The sequence below is a fragment of the Astatotilapia calliptera genome, chromosome 9 (assembly GCF_964374335.1).
Source record: "Astatotilapia calliptera chromosome 9, fAstCal68.1, whole genome shotgun sequence".
In the NCBI taxonomy this organism is placed as follows: domain Eukaryota; kingdom Metazoa; phylum Chordata; class Actinopteri; order Cichliformes; family Cichlidae; genus Astatotilapia; species Astatotilapia calliptera.
In genome coordinates, this window is record NC_137430.1 from 447,728 (window position 1) to 460,000 (window position 12,273).

General features: G+C 43.1%; 1 protein-coding gene across 3 annotated transcripts in view; it reads left to right on the forward strand.

The window, feature by feature from the left end:
- arhgef4 (Rho guanine nucleotide exchange factor (GEF) 4) overlaps positions 1–12,273 on the forward strand; it is a 115,950-nt gene that overhangs the window by 18,650 nt on the left and 85,027 nt on the right. For 2 of the 3 annotated variants that reach the window (XM_026180768.2, XM_080306275.1), the window contains one exon: positions 9,778–10,335. In XM_026180768.2, coding sequence (XP_026036553.1) covers positions 9,778–10,335 — 558 coding nt within the window. Of the gene's footprint in view, positions 1–8,151; positions 8,438–9,777; positions 10,336–12,273 lie in introns of those variants that run through there. The other variant, XM_026180770.2, reaches the window with a different exon arrangement.

Consider the following 12,273-nt stretch of genomic DNA (forward strand, 5'->3'; position numbering starts at 1 on the left):
AGACTGGCTCATCATAACTAGAGATGGCACGATACCACTTTTTTATGTCCGATACCGATATCATAAATTTGGATATCTGCCGATACCGATATGAATCCGATATAGTGTTTTTTAATCAACAAAACTGTTTTTTAAAATATCTTGCTGCATTTTGCAAGTCTGCAAGTTCATACTCAAGTTTAAAACAACAACTACACTAAAGCTATTCTGTTATACCTGTATGCAAAAAAAAATATTTCATAGTTCAGCAATACTGATCAATCTAATAAACTTAAACCTACACCATCCTCCCTATTCTGGTATTTTAAAGAGTACTTAGCGTAAATATTAAGCAACCTAACTAATAGGGTTCCAACTCCCAGCAACAACAAAAATAAATAAATAAAAAATAGGGAACCACCCCTCACGCTCCACCTCATGATGCTTAATCGACGTAATCAACCTTAATTTGATGCAGTGTGAAAAAAAATGCACAGAAATATTAAATAGATTCAACATCTTTCTTCAACAAAATTGCAGACTGCACAGATGGTACCTTCCCAAAGGAAAAAGTACTATAGCTTACTAGGGTATATATATTAGACTTAATAGTCACTATATACAGTAATTGACTTCTATTCGTTTTACATCAAATTAAAACTTTGGGTGTCAGATAATTATTTATTAAAAGCTCGACATTTTAAATGAGAATAAGAAAGAAAAGTATGTCTTTGTGCCCCCTTTTCCCAGTTAATGCCCTATCGGCCCCCCTGGCTAAACTTTGCTAGATCCGCCCCTGCACAGTTACCAGCGTCAGCTACGTAGAAAACGATCCTGGTGTAGAAAGTAATATTAAATAAATTCTAACAACACCTTATCAAGCTTAAACGTGCTGCTGTTGTTCAGCCGCTGGTTTCCTCTTTCTGGTGCAAAGTGGGCCAAAAGCAAACAAGAAAGACAGACTCGCTACAGAAAAGCCGATCAGCTGATCATTTAAGCAGTTTCATGATTGAAGTAGCAGCCGGAGAGCGAGAGGCAGTCGCTCGTTAAGCTTAACGTGGGAATGCTTTACAAACATTCAGAGATGGACTTACACACTTGCTTTACTTCTCTCGGGGATAACTTTGTCGGAGATGAAATGCTGGGTTGCTAGCGAAGCTCCACATGCTATCCAGACCACCGACAGGTCCCGCATGCCACAGCCGCTCTATCACGTGATGCATACTGCTCCGACGTGCTAACGTTCTGAGGTGAGTTACGGCATGTTGCAAGTTTTGTGAGGTGCTTTCGTGATATTTAATGGATCGGATTACATTTTTTATTTTTCTCCGATATCCGATCCAGTAATTTAGGTCAGTATCGGACCGATACCGATACGTAATATCGGATCGGTCCATCTCTAATCATAACACAAGTCAGAGCTTTATAATAAAAATGTTAAGTTTCAAAATTGGAGTTTATAGTAGGCTTGATTTGGTTGGCCGTTCATGTTTTGCCATAGTTCAAATATTCATACTTCCAATAGCGTTGACATAGTGCACAGGTCATTAAAAAAGATTTTTGTAATTGTCACTGTAAGTGGGCTAAAGCTCTTAATTAAAGGGATTCTAACAGAAATGTAAATGCTGTAATTTGATTATTTTTATAAACCATGTAACTTCGATGGATGCGATGCTGTCGTCACCACAGTGCACACGTCTGATGTCGCTCACAGTGGTCCAGGGGGCCGCTCAGGGAGTCTGTGAGTTTGCTCACACACGTGAAAAATTAGAGGGAACATTGGTCGTGAGGTCAGTTTCATGATCAATAAGATCATTAATGATTGTATAACCATCTGTGAAGACAGGAGGCAGCTTTACACACAAACTGTCTGAACCTACAGCGCAGTTCTGAGGTGGCGTGCCAACATCCTCTCACATCAATAGGTCACATGACATGGCTTCACCTGAACCCTCTGCTTATAATGACCACACCTTTTTTCAAACCTTGGCTTGTGTGATGAGTCATGTGATCAATAGTGGCTCAGTGACCCAGGTGTTGAAAGTGTAGTAACCTGCAGTAGAGTTCAAACAGCTGTGAGTTGGAAGTGAAGAAGCTTTTCAGATGAGAGGTGAAACGTCTTCAAGAAACTTTTCTTTCCAAGCTCCAGTTTTCACAACAGTAACCTTTGTTCAGATCGTGTGCCATCACTGATCTTAGAAATGTTTGTGATGTACGTATGCTGCTGTATGACAGATGGCTGTTACTGTCTCCCTGTGGTTACAATTCCCCACTATAGTGACGTCTGAATGTGTTTCTGCAGGTGGTGTACATCACTGTGGAGGATCTGCACAAAGTTAAAATCATGTGATGTCTCTCATTTCCTCTTTTTGAGTTTGCACTGAAAGTTAGAGACTGGAGCAGAATGTTTGTGGATGGTGGGAAGATTAGTTCTGTGCGCTGTTACGTTTATTGCCAACATTTGTACGGTGCTGTTCAACATTAATAGCATTTTCTGCCACACAGTGTGTACTGATTGTTATATGTGCCACCTTTCTCAGGTCTGCATGTTCTGAGCTGCTCATGTGTGGGTGACAACTACAAGGACTGTATATAAAAGATGGATACAGCTACACTGGAGTCATCGATTGATTTCTGCGCTCTTTTTTGAAGCTTTATTGACACCATGTGTTATTTTCATATGTGGATAGAAAGCCATCCTGGTGAGGACATCCCTGCTCATGTGGACGTAGCAGAGAAACTGAAAAAGCTACGTCCACATGAACAGCATCAACTTTGTGGGATTTGGACAGAAGGTGTCACAATACTGAATCGTTGGTGCATGCATGAAGCACAAAGAACAACAAACTGTACCGATGCATGCAGTAAGAAAGCTCACACGACCAATACAGCTGCCGTGTTCGTGCAGTGAGGAGATGCCACGCTGTGTTTATACTGAGCGGAGGAGGGGAGACTGGCTTTGGTGCTCTTTGATTGGCTCATCATCACCAATGGAACCAATGAGAAAACTTTTCTCCAGTGAGGCATGATTTAACCCCGCCTTCTCCACTGCCACAGACAAACCCTGCCATGAGCGCTCTACTCAGGTTACCTGCAGCTGCTTTTTTAATCCAGCAGATGTCACTATTATACAACACACTAACACAGTGTTGCCACGGTAAGGGGAATGTGCCACACACTTCACGAGGAATCAGATCACTAATGCTAAAATATAAGCTAAGGTAAGAAAGCCTGGTTTGCAAGCTGCATCCACACAGCATGTACACTTTTAGACCACGTTCAGTGAGTCAGACAGCAGAGGTGCTGCAGAGCAGACAGTGAACACTGCAGATAAGGGAGGAGGAAAGAAAAGAAAGGGAAATATTTCTCCAAATAAATACATCCACTTTCTTCCTTACATCCTATCCAGTCTGTCATAGAGCCAGCACATACAGACAGGCATCATTCACACTGATGAGCAGGAGAATCCCATGGATGTTTCTGGACTGTGGGAGGAAGTTGGAGGACCTGGAGAGGAGAACCTACATAGAAGTGTGGAGAACGCAGCAACAAAGAGACCCCCAGCAGGACTCTCCTGGCGTGGAACGACAGTACTAGTCACTGTTCATACATCAGAAGGATTGTATGCTATGTGCCTCTATTCAGACTTTTGAAATTTTGTACAGTTGCTGAAATTTGTACTTTTTCTGTTGATAGAGTGACATTGGCTTTGAATGGAGAGACCTACCTCTCTCAGTTTTCTGGTCGCTCCTTTAGGCAGACACCCGTATATTCCCCTACAGCTTTTACAGTTATTATCATAAATGTCACACAAAAATCTATCAAATTCCTCCCCATTCATGGCTATCAGAGAGCTGGAGGCAGGTTAAAGTGTGAGGCACACAAAAGCTCTTGAACCTGCCGCTGTGACCGTAATCTTCACCCCACAGCCATCATTTCACCCTCAAAATGTAGCTACGCTTGTCTTCTTTCTCAGAGCCTACAGATATACTGTATATTTTTGAAATGGAGCCCTTTGTTTCGGAGGAACGCCATCACGAGCTCAGTTTCATCCTTCCATCCTCTGCTGCTTGTCCTTTTCAGGGTCGTGGGGGGTGGAGCCTATCCCAGCTGTCATAGGGCGAGAGGCAGGGTACACCCTGGACTGGTCACCAGTCTAACACATAGACAACTATTCATGCCTGTGGGCGATTTAGAGTTTCAAATCAACCTGACCCCACTGACTGCATGACTGTGGGCTGTGGGAGGAAGCTGGAGAGAACCCACATAAGCACGGGGAGCACAAACTCCCCACAGAAAGACCCCGGCCGGGTGGTGGAAGCGAACCATGCTGCCCTGTAAGAAGTACATCTTTGATTATTGAATCCATTTACTTGTTTCTCTGTTTCAATATATATTTTCAAACAGAAATTCAATTCAAAACTGGTTTTTGAAACGAGTCCCAAACAGTTGATTGTGTTCATGTGGACGTGGTGTTCCTATCAGCTGCACAAAAACAGACTACGGCAAACCCTCAGGAAATTCAACATTGTTAAATCTTAAAAAAATAAAATAAAATAATGAAAAGTAATTTATATATGAAGCTAAAATTTAATAGCAATAAAATGTTCACCTTTGTGTGCATGTCAGAAACAGCTGAGCAGCAGGCTCGGCTGATGTGAGATGTCATGATCCTCGTCTGTGGATGTGGGAGTGTTTTTGTTTTCAGTGGTTACAGACACACTGACAGTTAGGCGAGTCATTTCATTCGATACAGTAGTCTTAAGTGGCAGCCAACTTGGATCTTCTTTTAATACTCAGGGAGTTTTTGCTGTTCTTTATAACTATAGAATGTGCTGAGAGTGGGCAGTGAGACTATAATAAGTAATATAAATACTAGAACATGTACCAGTTTGCACTGAAGTGCAGACAGCTGCTTAATGTTTTCTTTATTCCAGCCCAGTTAATGTAGTCTGATGGTGCAGCTGGAATATGGCAGACACTTAGATTCACTCACTGTTTCACATACAGAAAGAAACCGTTTACCTTTGCTGCTTTATATAAAATGTTTGAAGCCTTATAAACTGCAAATAAAAGGAGAAGCTGTTGTTGGCTTACTCTGTACATCAGGGGTCCCCAACTCCAGGCCTCGAGGGCCGGTGTCCTGCAGGTTTTAGATCTCACCCTGGGCCAACACACCTGAATCACATGATTAGTTCATCACCAGGCCTCTGGAGAACTTTAAAACGTGTGGAGGAGGTCATTTAGCCATTTGAATCAGCTGTGATGGATCACAGACACATCTAAAAACTGCAGGCCCTCGAGGCCTGGAGTTGGGGACCCCTGCTGTACAAGAAGATGAGGCATTTTTAACTTGGTGCTGAATATCGCTGTGCTTAATGTGGAACCATTCCTGTGTACTCTGAGGACTAGGAAACTTCTGTGGCACCTCTGCTGAGGCATTTTTCATTACATGACCCAGAGTGGATAATCTCTTCAGTATTCCTACTGAGGAAATGTGAGAGAAAGTTACCATTTACATTTTTATGTACCACACCTTCTCCAACAGGAACCAAGGAAAATGACACATCTGCCTGTGTTTACAAATGTGAGCGCTACAGTACAGAGTTGCAGTTCATTTAACAGAAAATGCTTAGCAGACAAATTCTAAACTTAAAGTCAAACCACTATTTTTCAACTCATTGATGTGGAGGCTCTATGGAGAGCATCTCTGAGCAGTATCTCATTGATGACGATGAATGTGGTAAGGCGTCAGTGTTGTGCCTCGGTGTTGTGCACCATCTTCAGCTGGAGAGGTTCCTCCACTAAGCCCTTAAGCTTCTTAAGGCACACAGCTCCACTTAATTAGAGTAAATGAAAGACAGCACTTAAAATGTACGATTTTAGTGCAACAGTTTGGTTGGAATACTTCTGATTATTTTACAAAAGAGTTATCGTTATAACCGCCATATTTATTCCATCAGTTTGAAAGCCAACAGGCTTCTGTGGGTCTTGGCTCTGAACATGTAGTTTAAAGATTAAGTGAAGAGTTAGATCACAGAGCCAAAGCTTTGGCCTTCATTGGAGTTCATTGGTTCTCATTCATGAAATACTCTGATAGATGTATTTTAACCAGGTTTGATGTGAATATCTTTTTCTTCATTTGAAGAAAACCTGAGCAGTGTGACTCTGTTGTTCCAGTAGCACTTACACGTTCAAAAGAACGGTTTTGAACGTGGTTGGGTTGTTGAACTGCATAAGCAGCGCCATCACTGCTGAGGTGGGACGCAGTAAGACAGTCATTTGGAATTTCTTAAATGATCCTGAGGGTTATGGAACAAAAAAGTCAAGTGGAAGACCCAAAAACTGTCACCAGCACTGAGCTGGAGGATCCAGTTGGCTGCCCGTCGAGACACTGGACGATCCTCGACCCAAATTAAAACGTTGCTGGTGCCCACCGCAGCCCCATAACCATCAGATGGCATCTGAGACTGGAGGGTTATAAAAAACATAAAACGTCTTCAAAGGCCTCGTCTCCTTGAAAGCCACAGAACTGACCGTTTGGACCAAACATGGGACGCTGAAAGGTGGAAGAACGTTTTATTGTAATGAGAACAAATGTAACCTTGATGGTCCTGATGGTTTCCAACATTACTGGCATGACAAGCAGATCCAACCTTTTCTGCGCTCCACAGTGGAGGGGGCGCCATAATGGTCTGGGGTCTTTTTCCTTCAGTGGAACAACAGAGCTTCAGGAGGTGCAGGGGCATCAAACGGCCGCTGGCTGTGTCCAGATGTTGCAGAGAGCATCCCTCATGACTGAGGGCCCTCGTCTGGGTTTTACAACAGAACAACGCTACAGTACACAATACCCGCAGGACAAGGGACTTCTTCCAGGAGAATAACATCACTCTTCTGGACTTCCTGCGTGTTCCCCTGATCTAAACCCAACTGAGAGCCTTTGGGGGTGAATGGCAAGGGAAGTTTACAAAAACGGACAGCAGTTCCAGGCAGTAGATCCCCTTCATGCGGCCATCTGTTCCCACTTGGAGAAATGTTCCCATCACCTCATGGAAACACATCAAGCATGCTGCAATACATTTTTGAAGTGATCAACAATAACGGTGGAGCTCCTCACGACTGAGCTCATGTTTGGATCTTTGATTTCTGTTTTAGGGGGTTTACGGGGTTTTTTTTGGAGGTGTGGTCCTAAACTTATGATCAGCTGTAACAGCCTGTTTCAGTTTAAGCATTGTTTTCAATAAACTGCATGCTCAAAAAAAAAAACGTTTTGTCTCACTCCCATTTCTTCTTGTTGCATGTTGAAGCTCTACTTGGAACCTTGTTAAGATCCAAACATGCAAAATAGGATTTTTTGCCATTTTTCAAATGGTCTTAAACTTTTGATGGGGACTGTATAAACCATCTGGAGCAGGGTTTGCAAACTCATTTTACATTGGAAGCATATCTAGCTGACTTTGGTCATATGTGGGTCACACCAATGAAACTGCCCTTTCTGCCAGTGTTCAGAAGTTTAACGACACATTTAGTCCCTGAAATATCTTGTATACAAAATGAAGTGCTATTTTAACAGAAAGAAATCTGTCAGCACGACTCTTTGGCTATAGTTTTAAGAATTAAATGCGGAAAATGACAGAAACCTATGGCTTAATTACTTCTGTGTAGCATGAATGGCCATGCGGGAGGTCTTTATCAGTAGGAAAAGCTGTAAAACCTCTAAATTGCAGTTAAATTTTCTGTTTTCCTTCACATTTTCCAAAGCCATCCAGTCAGCGGGATTTAAGTCCTGCTGAACCGATTATGACCCCCGGGCCTTATGTTTGACACCCTGATCTTAGAGTGTCACACGCTGATTTGTGCCAATTTGTACTTTTATAGTTTTGAAAAGCAATTTATAGCAGACCCAACCAACACACCATTGTGTCTACCATGCACAATCCCATGTCCTTGAGTTACGTGCAGAGATCACGAGCTTCTCTGTCTGAAACCGCAGCTCTGTATTTATAGCAGGGCTTCTTAGTGTCTTTCCTTGTTATTTAGAGATCAAGGTGTACCTGCTGCTTTGAGGCTGGACTAAGCTCTGGCTAATGTAGCGTAACCACAACCCTGAAACACTGCGAAACAGGAAGGATTGCTCTTTGCACTGTCTACGGTTATCTTGCTACAAGACTTTCTGTTAATGAAATCTGTGTGTGTAAAAGAAGAAAAGAAGGGGTGGAAGATCAAACAAAGACATTAACAAACACTAATTATGATCATGGACAAAGCAGAGGAGTTCAGGAGGGATCTTTGAAGATGTAGTACTGGGAAAGAGAAGAGCTTGGACACATGTATGTAAATGCTGGTGTTCGAAGTGTTAATGTATGTGAGCCACACCATGGGAGCTCTGCTGAGCTGGTTTGCTATTCGCGTTCGTGCTCTGATGCTGCACAGCGGTGGTGCACTGAAGAAATGGAGAGTAAGTGCAACCTTTGACCTTTAACAGAATGTAGTATGTGTGAGTGTGGACTGATGCTTCAAACAGAAATGTTTTTACAAAGTAACAATGATATGGAGACATTTCATGCTTGAGGTTCTTCAAAGAGCTGACAGTGCAGACATGTATGAACAATAAGACTGCAGACTGTTCAAAGGTAGGTCTACTATGCAGAAAAGCATAAACATTACTGTGACCTCTGTCTTATCTGTAGCAGAGGCAAAGCAATATAAACAAGAAGAAGGTTGGCTAACATAAGCATTTGATCCTGATATTTGTTAAACTGACCTTAAGTGGCAGCAGACAAGATTCAAGATTATTTATTTGTCACCTGCATACGAGTACAACACACAGTGAAAGATAGCCTGACATGCTCCTCGACTGTGCAAAGAAGGAGAGAACCAGTACAACAGTCAGGAGCCTTCAGCTGCACTAGCTATTCATAAAATGACTCTCTCCATTTTCAGATGCACTTGTTTAAACTAGCTTGGTCAGTCTGATTGATGAGTTTTCAAGATGACCTTGAGTGTTTTGAATGGTGCCTAAAACAAAAAACAGGCTAATGTGCAAAGCTTTGCATAGCACAATGCTAGAACCTGAAATAAACAGATACACAAAACAAACGAGCATACTGTATACGATTTTGCACACAAAGAGAGGCTCCCTGAACCTAAACAGCTACACAGCAATGTGCAGCACCATGCAGGACCCTCTGGTATGTGTCTAGTTGGTCAGGGCTTCGTCCTACAGCAGGATAATGACCCAAAGCATCAGTGCAAGCTGTGTCAGAACCACCTCAGGAACAAAGAACAGGGTGGTGAGCTTGAAAACATGGAGGTCCAGCACAGTCTCCAGACTTAAACCCCATCGAGCTGCTTTGGGATGAACTGGACAGAAGAGTGAAAGCAAAGCAACTACAAGGTCCACATTTATGGGAACTTGTGCTGCAGATATGGGAAGAATTTTGACAGATATAACAGCTGAACACAGCCGTGTTTCTACAATAGAAATCAAATATTCGTCACAAAGGTGGCTACTCTGCTTAGACTGCTGCCCCCGCGACCCGGCCTCGGATAAAGCGGATGGAGATGGATGGATGGATGGATGGTGGCTACTTTGATGAGTTAATGAATTCTTTTTTTTGTTTCAACTCCAATTGGTTATTTGTACTATGCTTTCATTTCAGAGTGCAATGAGACATTAAACTGCATAGTTTTCAATAACAAACTGGACCGGTAGTGTATAAAATGATAGATATATGTCTGTGTGTGCTAAACTTGTTGGTTTGTTACTCAACCTCGTCTTCTTTAATGTCTCCACAGCCACGGGAAGCCCCTGACGACTCTCACAGCCTCTCTGCAGCAATGGACTCAGAGGAGAGGGGCTTTGGTACGGTTTCCCTGAAGTGGTGTGAGCAAAGCACAGGAGATGGGGAAACATTTGAGTACTTTGACTCCTGCTCATGGCACAGTGACATCCTGTCAGATTTTAGTGGAGAAGGAGAGGATTCTGTGGACGCTTTGCTGCGACTGGAGGATGCCTACATTTTTCGACAAACAATGGGAGTCAGCGTCTGCAGTGGGCACACTAAGGCTCGACGCAGAGAATCAGTATCAGCAAAGGACAGCCACCGAGATGTCACAGAGACTTATGTCAAACCATCTACTTACAGCATGAAAAAAGGACCAGAAAACTGTGTGGCACCAAATCTTCCTTTGAAACTCATCAAAAAAGACCTTTTTTCAGTTGAGATCCAACCCCATTTAAACACAGAGAAACTAAAAGAGCAGTGCAGTTTACAAACTGTTGTTACAGGCGGCACAGAGCCATGCAGTCTGCATATTCAAAAGCAACACAAAACGGAGACATTTGATGCAAAGGTAAACACTTCAGACACTCAAGTAGTGAAGTTGCTTGTACAACCTGAGGACAACAGTGGGGACAGACTGAATAGAGACTAGGAAACACAGGACAGTACTGTGGAGACACAGCAGCAGCATTGTGCACATGAAAACAAGACACATTCACAGATTTAAGAAGAAGAGAGAAGGCATGTGGAGTAAAATTAGAAACATGTAACGTTGAGCATGTAGAAGTACAAAATCCTGACCTGCTCAGCACTTATGTGTAAATAACACTTCCTCTTATTCTAAACAGGGAAAACATTTACAGGTTCAATCAGTGTCAAATACAATGTGGAAAAATGCACAGCGAAGACAAAACAGACTTACGTGAGAGTGATATAACATGCATGATAAAAACAAGGGTAATAATACCGATGCAGCAGTTCCTACCTTCAGAGATATCAGAAATATGCAAACGTGTGACAGTATTTCTACATCACCACACTCGCACAGAATCCAAACACCATAGAAGAACACGGCACAAAGACAGTTCATGCATCACAGAAGCTGATATATGCACCCAATCCATAATTAACTGTATTTGCACGTAAGGTGGATATTTGCTGTTCACAAACTCTGTTTGAAGAGATCCCCAGCAAGTAACTGTCAGAGAGCCACCCTTCGGTTTGTGCTACTGCACCAGAGCCCCAGGCTTGGGTGCTGGGTGGACTTTGAGTGTGTAAGCACTGCAATAGAGGCAATGATCTTGCATGATTTTTTTCTTCTATCCTTTTTCCATAGAGACCACAGCCTGCTTTCCTTCTGATACCTGCCCTCTAAGGTGTCTGTAGCCCCGTCAAGGTGGCTCTTCTATGTCGTGCTATACATTTATGGATGTTTGGTTTCTCTGATGTACAAGTCTAAGCACTCCTCACTGCACTGCAGAGCATACACTGTTGCTTAGTTTGCGTTTGGGAAATCTGTCCTGGCCAGTTGTTGCCTGAGTGTGTGGCTGGGTCTGATGTGCTCTGGGATGTCGTGCTTGGAGAAGATTCTCCCGAGTTTCTCTGACAAAGCTGCTACATAAGGGATGACAGTGTTGTTCCATTTGTCATTCTGTTTCTCACTAGTTGGTGTCCGACCTCCTTTCGTGTGCATCTTTGCACAGTTGGGGATGTTGTGAAAATTCAGTGCATTTGCTCCAGGCCCAGGAGTGTCAACAGCGCCTGTACAACACAGGACTCAGGGAATTTTACTGGGAGAAAAAAATGCTTGTATTACTCCCTTCAAGTTCAAAGTTGCTCACCGAGTGGCAAGGACCCTTTGTGGTCACACGGTGAGTGGGCAACGTTGACTATGAAGTGGTACGGTCACACAGCTATATCACCTCAAAGTCCTAAAAGCATGGAGAGAGGCTGAAACTGCATCTCTGGTGAGCCTGGTTAAGGAGATATATGAGCTGGGGCCGGTGGTGCCAAATTCCACCACTGCTGCCTCCCTCCGTTGTAATAACCATTTTACACAGGCCCAGAGAGCAGGTGTTGCTGCACTGCAACAGTCGTTTGCTGATGTGTTCAGCAAACGGCTGATAAAAAGCTTTGTATGAGCACAGTGAGTGTTGCAAATACTGACTGGGGTTAGAAGTGGAGCTGAAACCCAGCTCGCAATGTTGGATCTGCTGCCTGCGTATTGTAGGATCTACCTTACTGTCAGGGCTCGGCCGTCACAGCCGAGTGACGGATGTTGCACAGTTCTTCAACTAATAATCTAAGGCGCTTGGACAGAAAGCAACTGGACTTCTTTAAGTTTCTTGAAGATGTGCTTTCTTCCATTTGTGCAATACTTTCTTTCCCGAGGTGGCCAAAGTGCTTGCACAAAAGGGGGTCATATGATTGTCTTTGTATTATTGTAGGGTCTTTAGCTTTCAACATAAAGTGCCTTGAGACAGCTGTTGTTATGATTTGGCGCTATATG